At 46.3% G+C, this 21,918-nt stretch overlaps 1 protein-coding gene across 3 annotated transcripts in view; it reads right to left on the minus strand.

Moving 5' to 3' along the window:
- Positions 1–507: 507 nt before the first annotated feature.
- Positions 508–21,918, minus strand: part of LOC121271815 (suppressor of cytokine signaling 1-like) — a 47,493-nt gene continuing 26,082 nt past the window's right edge. For 2 of the 3 annotated variants that reach the window (XM_041178102.1, XM_041178105.1), the window contains exon 2: positions 508–5,162. In XM_041178102.1, the coding sequence (XP_041034036.1) occupies positions 4,518–5,102 (585 nt within the window). In that variant the 5' untranslated portion in view covers positions 5,103–5,162 and the 3' untranslated portion in view covers positions 508–4,517. Of the gene's footprint in view, positions 5,163–8,969; positions 9,125–21,918 lie in introns of those variants that run through there. The other variant, XM_041178104.1, reaches the window with a different exon arrangement.

Genomic DNA, 21,918 nt, shown 5'->3' on the forward strand with positions numbered 1-21,918 from the left:
AAAGGAGGGTGGAACAAGATAGAAAGTTAGGGAGAGGTTGGCGATCAAAGAGATTAACTGACAAAGATGTCATGGACACAAGACGAAAGGAATGGTAATGAGAGTACTAAAGACTAAAGAAAGTGTCAATAGCAGCATAAAGGTCAACCCTCTCTGAAAGCAAGATAACAGGATGTATTAATAGCAGAACAAGGCTCAGCACTTTCTGAGAGAAAATCATGAGAACAAGATACAGACTAGCACTTGTGGTGGGGGGGGTGGGGGGAGGGGATAGGGGGAGGGCAGAAATCAAAATGGAGGACATAGTCCATGGTCTGAAGTTGTTGAACTCAATGTTAAGCCCAGAAGGCTGTAAAGTGCCTAATTGGAACATGAGGTGCCTGTGGAACTGGTGTAGACCAATCCACCTTCTTTTAAGTGTCCACCATTTCCTTCACAAGCCCCTTCCACCGCCGGAGATCAGCCTACCCATGGCACCTAAAACAAAGGCAGCATCACCAAGTCACATTCATACAAATACCTTTATTTTGTTCACAATAAATATTCTGTACATGTGCAGAACGATACAGTGAAACTGAGCAGCTAAGTTGCACTTGGTGCAAATGGAAATTTAGTTCATAATGAGTTACAAGTGTGCGTCAAACAAACCAGCTGATTGGTTAATTATTTTTCTTTGGAATGGCAGTGTCTGGTTTACGTGGGATCCTTAGTGTCCTTTCTGGAATTTGTCAAGCAACTCTGCAGTTTGACTCCAACTATGGCTTCGGTGGGAATGGAGAATTGATTTGCTCTCATTCACGAAACATGCATAATCTCTAGGACAGTTCAAAATGATCAGCAGTTTTGTTCAGGTAATTTGGGTACCAATGCGTCAGTGAGTCAGTAACTAGAGGGCATCAGTTTCAGTCTAGTTCTTCATTAAAAGGGTGAAGTGAGGGCTTAGCGGAAATTTGATTTCCACACAGTTGGTTGTGGAATGCCTGATCAGGAATATTGGCGGGAAGCAGAATCCATAACAGTTTTTAAAGTGGAGCTGGATAAGCAGTTGCAGAAGAAAGAAAGTTAACAAGTTTGGAGGGAGGGCAGGAAGACGGGTAGCTCACTCTGAAGGTTGGCAGGGACACAATGGGCTGAATGGCTGTAAGATTCTTGCTATTTTAGCGTCATTCAGTCCCAGCTCTGTCATTCAATAAATTTCAACAATTCTTTCTTAGTTCTCCACAGCTGTATGGTATTCCCACCTCTCACCTCCTTCCAGCAAAGTACTAGCAAGCAGCACTGGCAAGTTGGTCAACTAAAACCAAAGCCAAGACCTATCCTTTGCCTCCTACCTATTTCTTACCCACTTACACTAGAAGGAAGTCGGTGTCATGGTGGTAATCCAGAGACCCAGGCTGATACTCTGGGGCCATGAGTTCAAATCCCACCACAGCAGCCGGTGGAATTTAAATTCAATTAATAAAATCTGGAATTAAAAGCTAGTCTCAGTAATGGTGACATGAAACCATTGTTGACTGTCATAAGAACCCATCTGATCTTAGAGAAGGAAATCTGCCATCCTTACCTGGTCCTGCCTAAACATGTGACTCCAGGCCCACAGCAATGTGGTTGACTTGCCAAATGGCCCAGCATACCACTCCAAGTTGTACCAAACAAAGTGACCTCCATGCAGACACATGGGAACACCACCACCTGCAAGTCCCCCTCCAAGCCATTCACCATCCTGACTTGGAAATATATCGCCGTTCCTTCACTGTCGCTGGGTCAGAGTCCTGGAACTCCCTCCATAACAGCACTATGGGTGTACCTACCCCACATGGACTGCAGTGATTCAAGAAGGCAGCTCACCACCATCTTCTCAAGGGCAATTAGGGATGAGCCTAGCCAGCAATGCCCACATCCCGTGAACAAATATCACTGGACAGCAAACAGGACCAGAACCCTTCTGATTCCCCTCCTCAACTAGCTGAGTGTTACCAAGGTCAATTCTAGCACTTCAACCCCTGATTGAGGTTACTTAATTTAACACAGGTCAAGCCCAAGGCTTTGATCCTTCATATTCAGGAATGCACTCGGTTGGGGGGGGGCTTCACCCAACATCAAATTTCACTACTCCTTAGCCTTCAAGGCTGCGAACAATACCAATGCATCATTCTAGTTGAATGGTGGGAGGGAAAGCAAAGTGAACAATTTTGAGAATTATCCCTATGGACACCGAGGGGGTGAATACATTTTCTTGCTGGCTCTTTGATACCCATTATGGGGCCCAAGCGACATGGAGTCTTGCACTCTATGGCTGATCTAGACTTTGGCGCAAACCAGTTTGTAGTTATGCTTTATAGACATTGATTCAGAATGACTGCATGGGTGCAAATCATGGATAATGAAGAGGTAATAAGAAAATAGTGGAGGGCATTCTTCCACAACCCGCATTATTGGATATCAGACCTTTGTATTGTATCTGATCCATTCTGAAGATGCCCAACTTTGTTGTCTGGAGATAGTCAATCCACCTCGGAGTGTCAACAAAAGAGAGAGGGGGAGGGAACCACCATGTAAGCCAGACACTGCCCTTAAAATGCATAAACTTATTAACCAAGTTGCAACAATGACAATTTCTTGGGAACTGGGATACGGATTTCTACAGTGTCAAAGTGCACGTTAGAGAGAACTCCCACAGTCTTTTCTTTTTTATTATGTGGGGAATGAGAGCATCGCTGGTGAGGCCAGCATTGCTTGTTCATCCTTAGTTGCCCTTGAGGCTTCCCCATCGCCTATGGGTGCCAGTCAGTCTTTCTCTCCTAGGGTTGTCACTTGCTCAGTAGCAAAGCAGAGGCCTCGTGTCTGCCCCAGGAGTGTAAAGGGTCTTGACTATTGAAGTAGGAGTCCCGATTTGTCCAACTTGGTCCTGCGTTGTGGGTCGTGGAAGTGACCAGTCACTAAGGTTACTAGTGACTCCTCAACCAGTAGACATTGGTCGCCAACATTCACCCTTCCTGCTACCTGGTTGCGGAAGTGGGATAAGCTAGCAACTCTGACATCCACGGTAAACAGTGGAGTATTCCAATGGTCATTTGACATGACATGCGCCCTGCATCATGGTATGATAAAGGCTGTCAGAGGCTATATACTGTTATTAGACATGGACGTCTTTCACTGTGGTTGGAAGTATCATTCCCATTAATAACCCTGACAAAAAATAAATCATTAAAAAAACTTTTTTTTAACAAAACTATTTACTTTCTTTATTAAGAAATATTTTCAAAATAAAAATTTAAGTACCAAAAGCTGATTGACTTTAAGTGAGCTCGCCACCATCAGTGGAGGAAGGAGAATTTAGTAATCATATTTTGCTGATGTCATAATTGGGACTGACATGACCTCAGGACCAAGACATTAGAACCAGGCAAGGCTTCTGGAGTGAGTTTCACACTGGAATCCAATCGAAGAGATTGTAAAATGGTTGAATGACAGTCTGATTGGATTGATACATTTTCACCTTAACAGCTGCGAGGTCATTGGATGGTCCATTCTGAATAATGGAATCAGTACCAACTGAACAACGCTTTACGCTTGTACCGCGACTTGCTCCTCGCGTTTTCAAAGGCACAGTTTCACGCTGGGGTGGTGGTGGTGGGGGAGGAGGGTGGGGGGGGGGGTGCAGGGTAAAGAGTGTAGGGAGTTACACTTCCTTCTCCAGTTCACCGCCCTTCACGTCAGGGACTGGGTAACGAGTGCGGCTGGGTTAATTGTGGCCACAGGCAACACACTGGCCTAATTCACACCTGACATCCTTCAAGGAGTGTGAGCAGCAAAAGATGGCCATCACCGTCCCCAGGTCACTGAAAGGCACTTGCAATACTCACAATGCAAGGCCAATGGAGCCTCTGCCAATTCAATAGGTCATTTTGATTCTAACCATCCTTTCCTCTAGGCAATCCTTCTGTACCAAGGCTTTGAGCATCACTAGCCACATTCCAGCCAATCAGCTCAATTTTTATGATTTTTTAATTATGTATTAAAATATATATGTGTATGTATATATATATATATTTATATAAAATAAAAATATTTGATAAAAAATAATTGATTCTATTACAGTAATGCTTTCCTGCATAACTAAACATTTCTCAGTGCTGGCTTCGGATGAAACCACAATCTAGCTCGAGCAAATGAGATTTGTCTTTGAGACATGTCCTTCACAATTCTTGACCAAAAATATTCTTCTGTTCTGGCCTCCTTGCCGGCCCAGTGACTGCCTGCTGAGGGCCAGCTTGCTGGGTTTGAACACCCATTGTGACAAGTGCCACTGTCTGACCGTAAACTTGGCTGGTCAATGACGCCTCCAGAGGCCCTGACCCCTCAGCCGGGTTACATCGCCAGGGCAGAGGGATGGGTGAGGGTGCCCATGACATCCCAGGCTCCTCATGCCCCTTGCTGAGCGGGCGTACCCAGTGGTCAATTCCAGGGCTGGCACGCTACAAAAATGGAAACTCAATGCTCCCTGTGCTTGGAAATTACATTTTGAATGGAAATTCTTCGATGTACTTTCGTAGACGGGACACTAAGGGAAGTTTCCTCATGCCCTCAACCCCATGGTGGCTAATTATGTTCCTTCTGCATAACTGCTGTAGTTTTGGGATGGGGTTTCTCCGCAAGGGTTTGTAAAAGACCACAGAGACCTCGCAGTCAAACGTGAAGGGCTTTATCTGGGTGCTGTCCACACAGTACTCCAGTAGCTTCACGATGCAGTCAAAGTGGGCGTTATTGAACCAGAAGTGTTCCTTATCGAACAGGATCCGCATGCTGACTGGTCCCTTCTCCGCCCGGACGCTCAGGCTGAACAAGTGGTTGGCTTGAGTACTGTCCCGAACGAGGAAAGTTCCCACGGGCTCCGCTGTCAGCATGGCGTGAGCCTGATCCACAGGGAGCGGCCCCCAGTAAAATCCACTCTCTTCCAGGAAGCGCAGGGTCCGGTCGACAATCTCCCGCTCCTGGTTGCGGAACGTGCGAAAGTGGGTGGGCTGGTCGGGCTGGAATCGAGGAGGCTCAGGTCGTCGCACATTCGCCAGGGCATCCAGTTGCGTGCTCCCGCCAACCATCTCAGAGAGTCCGCCAACTCCAAAAGGACTCCATCTTTAACCTCCTTATAGATAAACGTCCTGCAAGGGGAGAAAAGGAACAAAAATGGGACAACATTGTAAAACTGCGCTTGGAACATTAACTGTCACTTAGGCAGACACCAGCTCGACAATGAAACTTCTCAAAATTCAGGCTGACAGTCTGGCACCAATTCTCTGGCTACTACAGCATGTCAGAGGTTGGGAATTCTGCAGAGAGTAACTCAACCCCTGGCTCCCCAAAGCCTGTCCACCATCTACAAGGCACAAGTCAGGAGTGTGATGAAATGCCCTCCACTTGCCTGGATGAGTGCAGCTCCCACAACACTCAAGAAGCTTAATATAATCCAGGACAAAGCAGCCCCCTTGGTTGACACCCCATCCACCATTTTAAACATTCACTCCCTCCACCACCGGCACACAGTGGCAGCAGTGTGTGTGCCATCTACAAGATGCACTGGCGGAACTCACCAAGGCTCCATCGACAGCACCTTCCAAACCCGAGACCACTACCACCTAGAAGGACAAGGGCAGCAGATGCATGGGAACACCAGCACCTGGAAGTTCCCCTCTAAACGACTCACCATCCTGACTTAGAAATATATGACCATTCCTTCACTGTCGCTGGGTCAAAATCCTGGAACTCCCTCCGTATCAGCGCTATGATGTGCCTACACCACATGGACTGCAGCAGTTCAAGAAGGCAGCTCACCACCACCTTCTCAAGGGCAACTAGGGGTGAGTAACAATGCTGGCCAAGACAGTGACGTTCACGTCCAATGAGAGAGCGACAAAGAACTCCAAGCGCTATCACTAAGGGAGTGCTGCACTGTAGGGAGTGCAGTCTTTCGAATGAGATGTAAAACTCAGGCCTCGTCTGCCTTCTCAAGAGGATGTAAAGGATATCACAGTACTTAAAAGAAAATAAGGGGCATGCTCCCGATGCCCTGGGCAGTAGTTTACCTCAACGGATATGGAAAGATAGATCACCTGGTCATTATCTTATGGGCTTTTTTTGTGGGATATTGCTGTGCGCAAGTTAGCTACTGTTTATCCATATTACAAAGGTGACTACAGTTCAAAAGTACTGAAGCGGCTGGTACAGTGATGCAGAAATGTAAGGTCCTTCTTCGTGGTGAGCCTGTATTTGGCACCATGTGGTGACATAAATGATCAGATGTCGATTACACATCATAAGCATGGTGAAACTGACATTCAGCCCCACGCCCCGCTCACCCTTCCCAAACGTGTTGCCTAATACTTTTTCCTGAACCCACCTCTCCCCTTTTCCCAAGGTTTTAGGAACAGGAATTAGGTTCAACAAACGGTTGCTCTTTGCAAGATCTCAAACTGAGGCACTTCCTCCTCTTCCGTCTGCTCCTTTAGGTCAGTTCCGACATTCATCCCAAGGGCCTTCTCAGGCCACTTATTGCATGTTGCCTCAACTCAACTATATCTGCCTCTCTTTCTGGGCTTCCTCATTTTTAACCTGGCTTTTAAAACTCTTCACCACCATGAAATAGTTCCCAGCTCATCTTTATTCGCCCTTTTGACAAGGTCTCCACAACATTCCGATTTTTGAACAACTACAGGCCCAGCTTCCACCATCACAACTGGAAAAACCACTTCCTGAAAACATCTTTGCTGAAAGGTCTTTCTTACGTGATTACAAGACCAGGGGAGATGGTGGTGTAGTGGTATTGTCACTGGACTAGTAACCCAGAGACCCAGGGTAATGCAGATGGTGAATTCAATAAAAGAAGTCTGGAATTAAAAAGTCTGATGATGACCATTGTTGATTGTTGGAAAATCCCCATCTGGTTCACTAACGTCTCTTAGGGAGGGAAATCTGCCATCCTTATGTGGCCTGGCCTACATTTGATCCACAGCAATGTGGTTAACTCTTAAATGCCCTCTGAAATGGCTTAGCAAGCCACTCAGTTTCTCAAGGGCAATTGGGGATTGGGCAATAGCCCATCACCTAGCCAGTGACACCCACATCCCATGAATGAAGAATAAGAAAATTGCGGTGGTTGGCCTGATCAACACCTTTTACAACAAAGATGTAGCCTCGTTAGATTGACTGCGAATCCCCTCGAGAACTGACACCTTACTTGTTTATCTTCACTGCAGCTAAGTGCCATGCTGGTAGACATTATCTATGCAGCAGATATCACTGCTCCACTTAATACAAATTTTCTTTGCCCCATTTGAATTTTTTTAGACATACGGATCAATATTAAACTGTACCTGCCACCCGCTAGCCCAGTTACTAAGAGTCGCCTCACCCCTGACCACATTCTGAAGCTGAACCAGGAGGTTTGACCCCATGTTGTCTCCATCACTAAGATGGCCTACTTCCACCATAATACAGGCCAGTCTCTGCCACTGCCTCAGCTCCCTTGCGACTCAAACCCTCACCCGTGCTTTGTTACTTCTGGACTCGACGAACGGTTTTCTGGCTGGCCGGCCAACACCCTTCCTCAAACACGAGCTCATCCAAAGCTTTAGTTGCCCATGTGCTTATCTGCATGAAAGTGGGGTTCCTTCATCGCCCCTGTGCTGAATGAGCTGCCCTGGAACTAAAAGCATCCGAGATGGCTCCGTGCCTGGCTCCCAGAGCTGTAACATCGAGCTCCTTCCCCCCACCGCACACCGGAAGGAGTTGTGGATCCAGGGCCCCGATTAAGAATTCTTGGGGCGCCAAAGAGCAAATCAGCACTTCTCTGCAGACCAACTCTCCCCATCCACTGAAACACAGGGTGTTTACCCACCCCACCACCCCACCCTGCAAGGGCTCCTTATTTGCACTGGGCTCCCTCAGGCACTGGTACCATTGGGCCCCTGCGTTTAATGCCGAGCGCAGAATGACAAATATGGAGGTCAATGCCACCTTAGAACAACCACCAGTGCTTGTCCGGCCACAACATCACAGGGCAGTGTGTTGCTGAAGCTGTATGAGAAGCGTGCTACAGACAGTGTGAACTTAACGTAGAAGCAAATGATGTCACGTAAAGGTCACTGAGTGTTTCCAGATCCTGATTAATCGACACATTTAGAGAAATTTGTGGGTGTGTCTTGCACATTTCTCGTGCGACTGACGCTGGGCCTGTCGGCTGCTGTTCTCTGCATTTCCTTCGACACTTGCGTTAACATTCGAAACTCATATTTGGTAGCATTGTGGTACAGAATACTGTACTTTCCTCGAGGGTTGAGATTCACTTCATTATGTTGCAATTTAAAGAAAGGCAGAGGAAGACCAGGAGAAACCGGGATGGGCTGACAGGTATTTAGCAGTAAACAGAGAGACACAGACACAGGCAGACAGATACATAGACAGAGACATGGTAGACAACAGTGACAAAGACAGTCACAGACGGGCAGTCAGAGACACAGATAGGCCATCAGACGGGTAGACAGTGTCACGGTAGAACAACAATGACAAAGACGGTCACAGATGGGCAGACGGAGGCAGTGACACAGCGGTATTATCACTAGACTAGTATTCTGGACTGGACTAGCACACAGACGGGCAGACAGATTCACAGACGGACAGACAGTGATGCAAACATGCACCCAGAGAGGCAGAAGCACACACACAGGTGAAGAGAACAGGACAGGCAGACGGATAGAGGTACAGACTCAAGCCCGGAAAGAGAAAGGTTAGGCCTGCTTCGGCTCAGCTGTAAACCCCACCACATGGGTCAAACAACCTGCCGACATTCAATACCTGGGATTGTGCAGGGAGAATGGCAAACTACACAAGGCGCCGGAGGGCGGACCAGACTCCAGCCGGTGAACTAAACAGAAACACAAATGGACACACAGACAGGAGCTTTAAAGACTCACCAGCCCTGAGCAGCTTGACTCTCATCATTGTTAAATCCACATTTTTTAAACTCTGTAAATGTTGGCTGTGTGAGGGAGATATCACTAGCCTCAAGGGGATTAAGATGTGTCTTTAATCTTATCGCATTTTTGTTGCTGCACTCATACATCATCCTACAGCCCCGCCCTGACAAAGGGACTGGGTAGATACCGTGTTCCATCAAAGGCCCAGTTATGCAAATCAGAGAAGAGCACATTTACTCCTCAGGCTTCTCTTGGAAAAGCCACCAAGGAATCCAAAAAGCAGCCCTCAGTGGAGCTATGGCCCTTGTTTCGCACTGTTCTTAGTGGGAGTTTCATCTCTTCCTTAGTCCAAAAGGCCACAGCAATATGAGTTACATCTCATTCGGCTCCGTCACGTCTCACTCAGACTCTCAGGTGGATGTTACAGTATCCAGTCTGAGGGGGATAGCTGCACAGTTCTGCCTTGTTTTCTAGCCAATGTTTATCCCTCAATCACCGTCACGAGTCACAGATTACCGGGTCATTTATTTTGTTGCTGTTTGTGACAGCTTGTTGTTTGCAAACTAGCGGCCGCGTATCCTATACACCAGAGCAATGACCCGACTAAAAATGTTCTTTGCTGGCCATGAAGCACTTCGGGTCATGAGAAATCCTGGCTAGACACACGCTTGTTTTTATATGAACTTTAGGACGCGACCCGATTGGTGGGACCCAATGGCCAAAAACGTAAATGTAAAATTGACTAGTCGATCTCATGTGGTGAGGCACACGGGAGTCAAGATCTAATTTACTATTTCAGCGGAAGCGGAATTAGGAGATACACAGCCGAGGGTGGACAGACATAACTCGGCGCCCATTTTAAAGCAGTAAATTCTGCCCTTCAATTTATTTTGGGCTGGTTTTAAGCGACTGGAACTAAAGCCGTGTGGACAGGGAAACTGGGCTGACCTGCAGCTGCCACAACTGGTTCGAATGATCCCTTTTGATTTTCTCTGCAGTGAAAGGTGAGGAACTGGGATGCAGAAAGCCGAGAGCTACCAGCGTGGGCAGTCGCGGGAGGAGGTAACCACCGTGTGACAGTTTTCACTAAATGTAGCGCCAATTCGGGCCACACTCCCCCAAGAGGCCGTGGATGTGCGGGGGCGTGGAGGGTGAAGGGGTTGTGGGGGGGGGGGGGGTGGTGAGCAGAGTTGGGGGGGTTAGTGGAAAGTGGGGGTAGGGGCGAGTAGAGGGTGGGTGGGTGGTGCAAAGAGTAGGGGGAGTAGAAAGAGGGGGTGGAGTGGAAAGTTGGGGGAGGAGCGGAAAGTGGGGGGGAGCAAAAAGTTGGGGGGTGCGGAGAATGGGTTGGAAGCAGGAAGTTGGGGGCGGAGCGGGAAGTGGGGAGGGGGAGTGGAAAGTCGGGGGGGGGAGTGGAAAGTGGGGGGGGTTGAGGGGGCGAGCGGAGGGTGGGGGGAGGCAGAGGGTAGGGGGAGTGGAGGGTGGGGGAGTGGATGTGGGGGAGGAGAGTAGAAAGTGGGGGTGGGGCGAGCGGAGGGTGGGGGGAGTGGAAAGTGGGAGGGGAGAGGAAAGTGGGCGGGGAGCGGAAGTGGGGGGGGGGAGCGGAAAGTGTGGGGGGGGAGCGGAAATGGGAGGGGAGCGGAAAGTGGGGGGGAGCGGAGAGTTGGGGGGAGCAGAAAGTTGGGGGGGGAGGAGAACGTGGGGGGGTGAGCAGAAAGTGTGGGGGGGGTGAGCGGAAAGTGTGGGGGGGGGTGAGCAGAAAGTGTGGGGGGGTGAGCAGAAAGTGTGGGGGGGTGAGCGGAAAGTGTGGGGGGGGGGAGTGGAAAGTGGGGGGGGGGAGCGGAAAGTGTGGGGGGGGTGAGCGGAAAGTGTGGGGGGGTGAGCGGAAAGTGTGGGGGGGGTGAGCGGAAAGTGTGGGGGGGGTGAGCGGAAAGTGTGGGGGGGTGAGCGGAAAGTGTGGGGGGGGTGAGCGGAAAGTGGGGGGGGAGCGGAAAGTGTGGGGGGGGTGAGCAGAAAGTGTGGGGGGGTGAGCGGAAAGTGTGGGGGGGGGGAGTGGAAAGTGGGGGGGGGAGCGGAAAGTGTGGGGGGGGTGAGCGGAAAGTGTGGGGGGGGTGAGCAGAAAGTGTGGGGGGGTGAGCGGAGGGTGGGGGGGTGCAGAGGGTGGGGGGGAGTGGAGGGTGGGGGGAGCAGAGGGGGGAGTGGAGGAGGGGGGAGTGGAGGGGGGATGGAGCGGAGGGTGGGGGGGGAGTGGAGGGTGGGGGTCGCAGAGGGGGAAACGACAATTTTCCTAAGAATACCATGAACAAACTTTAGTTGGGTTGGGGTTCTCAGGGATATGAATCAAAGGCAGGTAAGCGGAGTTGTGGTGCAGACCAGCCTTGATCAGATTGAACAGCGGAACATGCTTGAGGAGCTGAATGGCCTCTTCCTGTTCCCAGTTTGGCAGTTTCTATTATAAACCCCGATATGGAAATGTATCGTGGAGAAAAGTTGGCACCAAAGTGTGACAATTGAAAGTAAAGTTCTGTAAACAGGGCTGAGTGGAGAGGGATGGGGGCTGGGGAGAGGGGCGGGCGATGTGCAAGTGAAATATTCTTCATTTATTCTAGATATTGGGAGGAGTTTCATTACACAAAGTGTGATGAACATGAATAAAACTACCTGGAAAAACTCAGCAGGGTCTGCGGAGAGGAACACAGTTAACGTTTCGAGTCCGTATTACTCTTCATCAGAACTGTTAACTGTCTTCCTCTCTGCAGATGCTGCCAGACCTGCTGAATTTTTCCAGGTGTTTTTATTTTTGTTTTGGATTTCCAGCATCCGCAGGTTTTTTGCTTTTATCTTAGTGATGAACATGAGCTCAGTCTCAGATGTTGGAAGTGCAGCAAGCCAAGTTGTGTGCTATGTTTCAAAGAGATCGCATCTCATTTTCCTAAACTCCAGAGAATATAGGTCCAATTTACTCAGCCACTCCTCATAGGACAGCCCCCTCATCGCAGGTACCAAGCTGGTGAACCTTCACTGTTCCGCCCCCAATGTAATTATATACAAACATACGAAATAGGAGCAGAAGTAGGCCATTTGGCCCCTCAAGCCTGATCTGCCATTCATTAAGACCATGGCTGGTCTGTTTGTGTTTCGAACTCCACATTCCCATAAGCTTTCATTCCCTTGCCTAACAAGAATCTATCTATCTCTTCCTTAAAAATATTCAATGACCCCCGCCTCCACCACCTTCTGAGGCAGAGAGTTCCAAAATTGCACGACTCACAGGGAAAAAATTTCTCCTCATCTCTGTCCTAAAAGGGCGGCCCCTAATTTTAAAACAGTGCCCACTAGTTCTGGACTCACCCACAAGAGGAAACATCATTTCCATGTCCACCTTGTCAAGGCTGTTCAGGATCTTGTATACTTCAATCAAATCACCCCTCACTCTTCTAAACTCCAGTGGAAACAAGCCCAGTCTGTCCAACCTTTCCTCATAAGACAACCTACTCATTCCAGGTGTCAATCTAGTAAACCTCCTCTGAACCACCTCCAATGCTTTACATCCTTCCTTAAATAAGGAAACCAAAACTACACACAATATTCGAGATGTGGTCTCACCAATGCCCTGCATAACTGAATCATAACATCCTTACTTTTATATAATATAATAAATATAAAATAGAAACTGGAAATGCTGGAAAAAACTCAGCAGGTCCGGCAACATCTGTGGAGAGGGAAACTGGGATTAACATTTCGAGTCTGTATTCTCTTCTTCAGAGCTGGAGACGAGTAGAAATGTGATGGATTTTATATGTTTAATTAGAGGGGATGGAGCAGGTGGGGCAAAATAGGAGGCCAGGGATAGGTGGGAGCTAAGGAGAGATTGACAGAGATGCCATGGACACAAGACAAAGGGAGTGTTAATGGTAGTGGTAAAGACTAAAGAAGGTGCTGATAGTGGCAGAAAGGTAAGAAAGCAGAATGTGTTAATTGTCGAACAAGGTCAGTGCTCTGTGAAAGCAAAACATAGAAACATGTGATATGTGGCCTTGTGTGGTGGCAGTGGGGGAGGGGGTGGTTTTGGGGACAAAGGATGAAAATAAATAAATAAATAAATATGAATAAAAAATAAAAATAAAATTTTTAAAAATTGGATCCCTGCTTTTATGATCAATTCCTCTCGTGATAAATCCTTCCTTAAATACGGAGACCAAAAATGCTCACAGTATTCCAAATATGGTCTCTCCAAAGCCCTGTACAACTGTAGCAAGATTTCTTCATTCTTGTACTCCAATCTCCTTGCAATAAAGGCCAACATGCTACTTGCCTTCCTGTATCAGCATGCTAACTTTCTGCATTCTTTGTATGAGCACACCCAAGCCTCTCTAAATACCAACATTTAAAGTTTTGCACCTTTTAAAAATTATTCTGCTTTCCTGTTCTTAAGACCAAAGTGAATATCTTCACACTTCACCATGTTACACTCCATCTGCCACCTTGTTGCCCAATCATTTAACCTGTCGTTATCGCTTTGCAGCCTCTGTATCCCCCACCCACAGCTTACCTTCCCACCGAGCTTTGCATCATCAGCAAAACTGAGGTACATTACTCTCTGCCTCTTCATCTGATGTGGGTTGTAAATAGATGAGGCCCCAGCATTGATCCTTGCGGCACACTCACTAGTCACAGCCTGCCAACTTGAAAATGCCCCGTTTATGCCCATTCTCTGCCTCCTGTCCATTAACCAATCCTCTATCCATGCTAATATATTACCCCCATACTGCGCCCATATCTTGCCTATTAAGCTTTTGTGTGGCACCTTATCAAAAGTCTGTTGGAAATCCAGGTATACTACATCTACTGGTTCCCCCTTGTCGACCCTACTATTTACATCCTCAAAAAACTCCAATAAATTTGCCAACCAAGATTTCCCCTTAGTAAAACCATGTTGATATTTTCTAGTCACACTGTATTTTTCTACGTACATTGTTAAGACTTCCTTAACAATAGATTCCAGCATTTTTCCAATGATTGATGTTAGGCTGACTGACTTGCAGTTTCCTGTTTTCTTTATCCCTTCTTTCTTGAGAAGCAGTGTAACATTTGCCACCTTCCAATCTGATGGGACCATTCCCAAATCTAAGGAATTTTGGAAAATGATAGCTAGGTGCATTCACTGCATCTGCAGCTAATCCTTTTCGAACCCATGAGGTCCCAGGGATTTGTTGGATTTTAGTCCTTTAGGTTTCTCCAATATTTTTCTCTGCAGATATTAACTTCCTTAAATTTCCTCACTCTTTTTCGCCCCCTAGGTTATCATCTATTTCTGTTCTGCAACTTGTGTTTTCTACTGTGAATACAGACACAAATTATTTGTTCAATGCCTCTGCCATTTTCTCACTCCCCATGATAATCTCCCCTGTCTCTGCTTCTAAGGAACCAAAGTTTACTTTTGCTACTTTCTTCCTATAATACTTATAAAAACTTTTACAACCTGTTTTTGTATTCCAGGTTAGATTACTCTTATATTCTATTTTTTTTTCCTTTTTTAATTAACATTTTGGTGTCCCTTTGCTAGTTTCCAATCCTCAAGCTCGCTAATGTTCGTTGCAATATCATAAGCCTCTTTTTTTAATCTAAGACAATTCTCAACTTCCTTAGTAAACCACAGATGTACCTTTCTTGCTGATTTTTTGTTTTTCAATTGAATGTACTTTTGTTGCACATTTTGAATTGTTTCTTTAAATGTTTCTCACTCTTCATTTACCGCATCTTTTAATTTATTTACCCAATCAACCTTAGCCAGTTCTCCTCTCAAATCTATGCAATTGACTTTGCTCAAGTTTAAGATTCTAGTTTGCGATTGGAGAACTTAACATGGAATTCAACAATATTATGATCACTAGTTCCCAGTGAATCTTTTGGTATGACATTACTAATTAACTCTGCCTCATTACACAATACTAGATTTAAGAGCTTGATCCCCAATCAGTTCCACAACATATTGCTCCAGGAAACTGTCACAAAAACATTCTACAAAGTCATCTGCCAGAGCACTCTTGATAATTCGATTAATCTTCATATAAACTGAGACAAAGTCCCCTACAATTATTACATTGCCTTTGTTACAAGATCCAATAATTGCTTGTTTAATGCTCTGTCTAATGATATAACTGTTACGGAGCTTATAAACCATTTCCGTCAGTGTTTTCTGGCTCTTGCTATTCCTAATTTCTAACCATACTGATTCTACTTCATGACCTTCTGAGGTCAGGTCTTTTCTCACTAATGTCCTTATGTCATCCTTTGCTATCAGGGCTACTCCCACTCCTTTGCCATTCTGTCCATCTTTCCGAAAAAGTGCGTACCCTGGAATGTTTATTTCCCAACCTTGATCACTTTGTAAACATGTCTCTGCAATGTTGATTAAATCTAAACCATTCACCTCTATTTATGCCACTTGTTCATCTATCTCACTGCAGATGCTTCGTGAGTTCAGATAAAGAGCCTTTAATTTCATTTTTTTAAAACTACTATTCCCTGCATTGATCTTATTTGCTGATGCACAATTAATGTTAAACACTCTGTCATAAGAACATAAAAAATAGGAACAGGAGTAGACCATTCAGCCCCTCGAGCCTGCTCCATCATTCAATAAGATCATGGCTGATCTTCTTGTGTTTCAATTTCCACATTCCCATCTACCCCCGATAACCTTTGATTCCCTTGCCCAGCAAGAATCTATCTACCTCTGCCTTAAAAATATTCAATGACGCCCACCTCCATCACCTTCTGAGGCAGAGAGTTCCAAAATCGCACAACCCTCACAGAAAAAATTTCTCCTCATCTCTGTCCTAAAAGGGCGGCCCCTAATTTTAAAACAGTGCCCACTAGTTCTGGACTCACCCACAAGAGGAAACATCATTTCCACGTCCACCTTGTCAAGGCCGTTCAGGATCTTGTATACTTCAATCAAATCACCCCTCACTCTTCTAAACTCCAGTGGAAACAAGTCCAGTCTGTCCAACCTTTCCTCATAAGACAACCCACTCATTCCAGGTGTCAATCTAATAAACCACCTTTGAACCACATCCTTCCTTAAATAAGGAGACATAAACTGCACACAGTATTCAAGGTGCGGTCACACCAATGCCCTGTATAACTGAAGCATAACATCCTTACTGTTATGTTCGATCCCTCTCGTAATAAATGATAGCAGCCCATTAGCTGCCTTAATTACTTGCTGTACCTGCATACTAACTTTTTGTGATTCATGCATTAGAACACCTAGATCCCTCTGCACTTCAGAATTATGCAGCCGTTCTCTGCCCCACTCTGCTTGTCTTTACCCACAACACTACACTGTTCCAATGCTTTGACCTTTCTCTTTGAATTCCTAAAGCTCCCTTCACCCAAACCCTCCCCCCACATCCTCTGTTTGTTTAAAACCCTAACCACAGCCCTACCTATAGATGTTGGTCATGACACTACAGTCGTTGGTTTAAGTGGAGCCCATCCCAACAAAATAGTTCCCCCTCCTTGGAGTACTGACGCCAGACCCATGAATCGAAAGCCCTTCTTCCCACCACCACTCTGAGACATGCATTGAATTCACTAAAATGTCATAAAAAGAACTTTGTAAAAAATGAAAGTTAACTCAACAACACCCAGCCAAACTTTTCCTTTTTTCTCTTATTTGCTATGGATTTTGTTTATAATGCTCAAGCCCTGATGACATCAGGGGCTGTTTGTTTTACAGAGACAAGTTAGGGAGGGGATGGCGTAGTGGTATTGTTGCTGGACTAGTAATCCAGACACCCAGGGTAATGTTGTGGGGACCTGGGTGCTGAATCCCATCATGGCAGATGGTGAAATTTGAATTCAATAAAAATCTGGAATTAAATGAATCGATTGTTGTAAAACAATGTCCTTTAGAGAAGGAAATCTGTTGCCCTTACCTGGTCTGGCCTACATGTGACTCCAGACCCACAGCAATGTGGTTGACTCTTAAATACCCCCTGAACAAGGGCAATTAGGATTGGGCAATGAATGCTGGCCTAGCCTGTGACACCCAAGGGACAGTCACAGCTGAAGAACTCTGAGCCAATCCCAGTGCAGAGCCTGGGGGTCACAGACTCTCCCTGTACCAATCGTGCAGCAGAGAAGGAGGTAAAACCCTCTGCTGTGCAGGGTCTTTGAGAGATCCCCTGCTGATATTATTAGTCTTCTCCCACTTGGCATACTAACCGCATGTTAAAGTGAAGCCCGGAGGCGTCCTGTACATTAAAAGATTGCCCGGGATCAAAATTCCTCTTTCAACCAACATCACCAAAAGCACACGAACGGCTATTCACCTCACACTTGGCTCAGCGCCACTGCCCTGTTTGATTTTGTAAGAGACAAAAAACTTACCGAGTGATGCTCTGTGACGTTTCGTCACAACAAAGTGCTTTATAAATGCATTTTAACACTTACTTAATACATGTATTTTTTTTATAACAAGGAGCCAACCATGAACAAAAAAAAAACAAAAAGTACACTCTGCCAGGTTTCTCTTTCCCCTCTTTGATAAGATCTTCCAGCCGGCAACACTTGGAGACTTGGCATCTTGACATCTCAAAGGGACGCTGTGCTAGTGGCACACCCCATTCAGTGCTAGACCATATTATGCATGAATACTCACCCTAGTGTGAATGTTTCCTTGTCCTGTAAAATAAACCAGCTGTAATGGTAATGCACCAACCTCGTGCATTTTGTGTACTCAACCAAAACACTTGAACTTGCTCAGGATTAGACTCAAGTCCCACTGAGGGGCGTGGGCAACAGAGATGTAGAGAGGCTCTCCACACAAAACCAGGAGAGAAAATGTCAGGATTCTGAGCTAAAACTTCTTGACATTGGAGAATCTCTGACTTACAGAAAAGGCCACAGCAGTCATACTGACTCAGGTGAAACGTCAAAAGGGAAGTGAATCAATTCATGGCCCGAGATCAGAAATGGTCAGGCCAGATCCTAAACGTGCCTCTGGACAATAGGTTGAACTGTACAGGTCTAGGATTTCCCATCTGCTTACTATCGTATTCCTTTTTTGCTCCATTGTCCATTGGCAAATCTGCCTCTTGCCTACTGTGTATGTCTCCTGGTGCCTGGCTATGTTACAGAGAGTCTTACACCTCACACACATACTGACCTTTCTCATAGGCTTGAGACCGCCAAACGTATTAAGCCGGTGTTTAAATTTAAACACTGTGGTGGTGTTCAGCTTTCTGTTTTATCAACGTTGCTATTTACATATCAGGCATTACTCACTGTCTCAGGGTCTAACCAGGCTGCAAGTGTGAATGATGAACATGCAGGCATACAAGCGAGATGCAGGGACTCCACTCTGGCTCCAGCACTGTACAAGTTGGAGACAGTTTGTAGTGCAGACACAGTCCCAATGTGAATGCTGCTCACCCATCAGTGTGGGCAGCCCAATGCTGTATTGAACGAGAGTCACACAGCAGCCAGGCACCACACCAGCCAGCTTGCTTACTAACTCTAGACTATAGGAAGCATTTTACTGAATGGCATGAGTCACACGCTCACAGCTCCTGGAACAGCAGATGTACCGCAGCTGTGCTGATGGCAAAAAGGGGGAAAAGTTGCAGTAAAGCACAAACTTGGCATGTTGTGCCATGTGTTGGCAGCTAGGCACATTACTGCCCACTTCAGCATTTAGCTTCTTCTAAGCAGAGGGTTTTTTTTTAAGTGATCATGAAAGTATGGACTCCAATGTTTTGGAATGGAACCTGTTCCCTCTTTAGACTTTGCCAGTTATGACATCAAGTTGCTCCAGACAGGAATACTATGGGTTACTTGCAGAGTAAAGCTCCTACTACAATGCCCCATCAAACACCTCCAGTTCAGATTCAGTACCGGAGAACTCCCTCCACTCTTCCGAAAACCAAACACTAAGGCTCATTTCTAAGATGACAGAATTGAAAAGGAGTGGTGATGCTAAATGTTTTTTTTTCCCTATGGGCTGTGGGTATTGCTGTCCTGATCGGCATTTGTTACCCATCCTATTTACCCTTGAGAATGTGGTGGTGAGTCTCCACCATGAACCTCTGCAGTCCATCTGGTGAACGCTTGGGAGTACTGTGTACATTTCTGGTCACCATGTTATACAGGGGGTATATAGGCAACAGAGAGGGTACAAAAAAAAGATTTGCAAGAATGATACCAGGAATACAAAGTTATATTAAACAGGAGTGAACAGGCTGAGGCTCTTTCTCCCTTGAAATAAGATCTGATGAAGATTTTTAAATGTGTGAAAGATTTTAATTGAGTAGACGTTTCCACTTGAGGGAAAAGCAAAACTAGAGACCCTCAAGATAAAATATAACCATTAAGAAATCCAATCGGAGATTCAGAAGAAAGTTCTTTACCCACAGAGAGCGGTGAGAATATGGAGCTCGCGCCCCTGGGGATTGATGGAGTCGGACAAGACTGTCAAGGTGCTTTGAAGGGGAAGTTAGTGAAGTACACGAGGGAGGAGGAAATTGAGGGTTATGTTGATAGAATTAGATGAGGAAGAATGGGAGGAAGTTTGACTGAAACAAAAACTTGCTGGGCTGTATGGCCTCTTCATTCGATGCACCTTAATTGCAAACTCAAGAGTGCCCCCTACTGCATCAGTGGAATGTTTCGATTCGCCAAACTTGTGACTCCGACTACCATTTTGCCACCAATTAATCCCAAATGATGATTAATTCTAGCCCACCACACCACGTGCTGCCCCTACCCACCCACCCAACCCCATCCACCATCACCCTGGTACCAATCTCCCCTGATCTTCCAATATTTGCCTCATTGCTAGCTGCAGTTTGCACAGCTTTGCAGTCCTCAGCAAAGCTGGAGAGGAACAGCCAGTCACGCAATAGCTGTCGACAGGCCCAGTGTTGGGGGGAGTGAACAGTCACACGGTACTCCAGCGACATCGAAACGAGTGCTGTGCTGGCCTCACCCAAATGGGTTTTTAAGAGTAAATTCGGGTCACCCCCATTCCCGGTGAGGAACGGTATCAGTGATTGGAGGCTCGGAGCCAGTGTTGGAACTCAGTTGGTGGCCCACACTTTCTTGGAACACTGCTCCTTCATGGTAGTGTCTGTTCTGCAAAAGCAGAAAGGCTCAAGTCAAACCCAAACTCAAACACCTCCCAAGCACACAACCTCCAACAACTCCCACCACGTTAGTTAAAACAGTAACCAATGGTGCAGCCCTCTGTAAAAACCGTACCGCTCTACCAAAGACCGCTGTGCCCTAAGCTCTCAGGCACTCACTCCGCAGACATTCCCGAAGCAGCCACTAACCTGTGCTTCCGCAGGGCTGGGAATGGCTGGCAACATCCACAGGAAAGATTCAACGTGCGTGCAAGAATTGGGAAACTTGATCAACCGCTGCCCTGAAGCGACTCTACTCTTAATTGTTCCCGGGGCTTCCTTATCTGGCCAGATCTGTTAACCCTAGTCAGAACCAGCAGCTCAAGAAGCTCTGGCAGGATAGTGGCCAAACAAACCCCATCAAGCAGCCTTCGGATAATAGCAGCAGCTGCAATAGCTTCAAGGCTACAACGGGCAGTGAATAATGGCTTTGTTGCACATTTCATACAATGTAGCTACAAATGGTACAACATGCTATCGGCTGGAATGTGATCATGGCAACAAAGGAAAAAATAACATCGCTTTCAGATTGATAGGGGACCTTTTCCCAGGAATAGCAGTTTGAAGTGTTTAATGAAGGCACTTATTCGTTTAATTCATTCTCAGGGTATGGGTACTGCTGGCACTTAATTTTTAAAAACATTATCCATAAAATATCTAAAAGAACATCACGCATTTGAAAACGGCCATTGCAAAGTGCAATGATGTTCAAATTTTCCACATAGATCGCGTTGCACTCTGAGGTGCTTCAATACAGCAGAAAGAACATTCCAGGCATTTCAGGTCATTAACAGAAAAGTACTACACAGCTCATGTTGCACTCCGAGGGGCCTCATCACAATTGTAACACCTGCAATATTAACTGTGCACATTCAATGCGAGTCATACAGCTCCAGAGGCTCTACTCAACCATAATTCCCCTCAAAAGGGTGAGACCTTCTTAAACAGCTGCAGTGTGTGCGGTGAAGATGCTCCCACTATGCTGTTAGGTAAGGAGTCCCAAGATTTTGACCCAGCAATGATGAAAGAAGATTGGCCAGCTTTTTCCACTCCTTTACCAAAAGGTACACTGAAAACTCAGGAACACATTCACTAATCTGACAACCTGAAACTATTTTCTTTCTTTAGCACAACACTTTGATGTTCCTAGCAGGGAACCATCATATCCCACACAGCATTGCCTCATGTTTAGCTGTTTTTATCCATATTGTCCTCAGTTCCGTTCACATTGAGCCACTCATCCAGGCATTTCTAAAAGCGGCTATCTGTGGAATCCCAGCCCTTCACTTTTATTGTGGCACCTCCCAAACTCATAATCTGGAGGGACAGTGGCATCAGATGCTTGGGAATGCCATCACCTCCAAGTTCCCTCCAATTTGTACACCACACAGCTTGGACATATATTGCCGCTCCTTCATTATTGCTGGGTCAAAATCCTGGCACTCCCTACCTAACAACATTGTAGGAACACTTTGACCATATGGAGAAGGCCCACCAACTTATCAAGGGTAACTAGGGATGAGCGATTTTGCTAGTCTTGCCAGCGTTGCCCAAACCCCAAGGCTGAATAAAACAAAACACTACAGGTGACGACCAGAACAAGTGGGAGGAGAGGCCATAGCGATAGCCAACCTATAGCACACACTTAGCTGAAATTTTCTGATTAGCCACTTCTGAAGGGGACAATCCATTGGGAATCCTAATGGTCTACTGTGGTCCAGGCCAAATCCAAGTCAGCATCCAAGGCGTGACCCACA

This window comes from Carcharodon carcharias, chromosome 31 (assembly GCF_017639515.1).
Source record: "Carcharodon carcharias isolate sCarCar2 chromosome 31, sCarCar2.pri, whole genome shotgun sequence".
Classification (NCBI taxonomy): Eukaryota; Metazoa; Chordata; class Chondrichthyes; order Lamniformes; family Lamnidae; genus Carcharodon; species Carcharodon carcharias.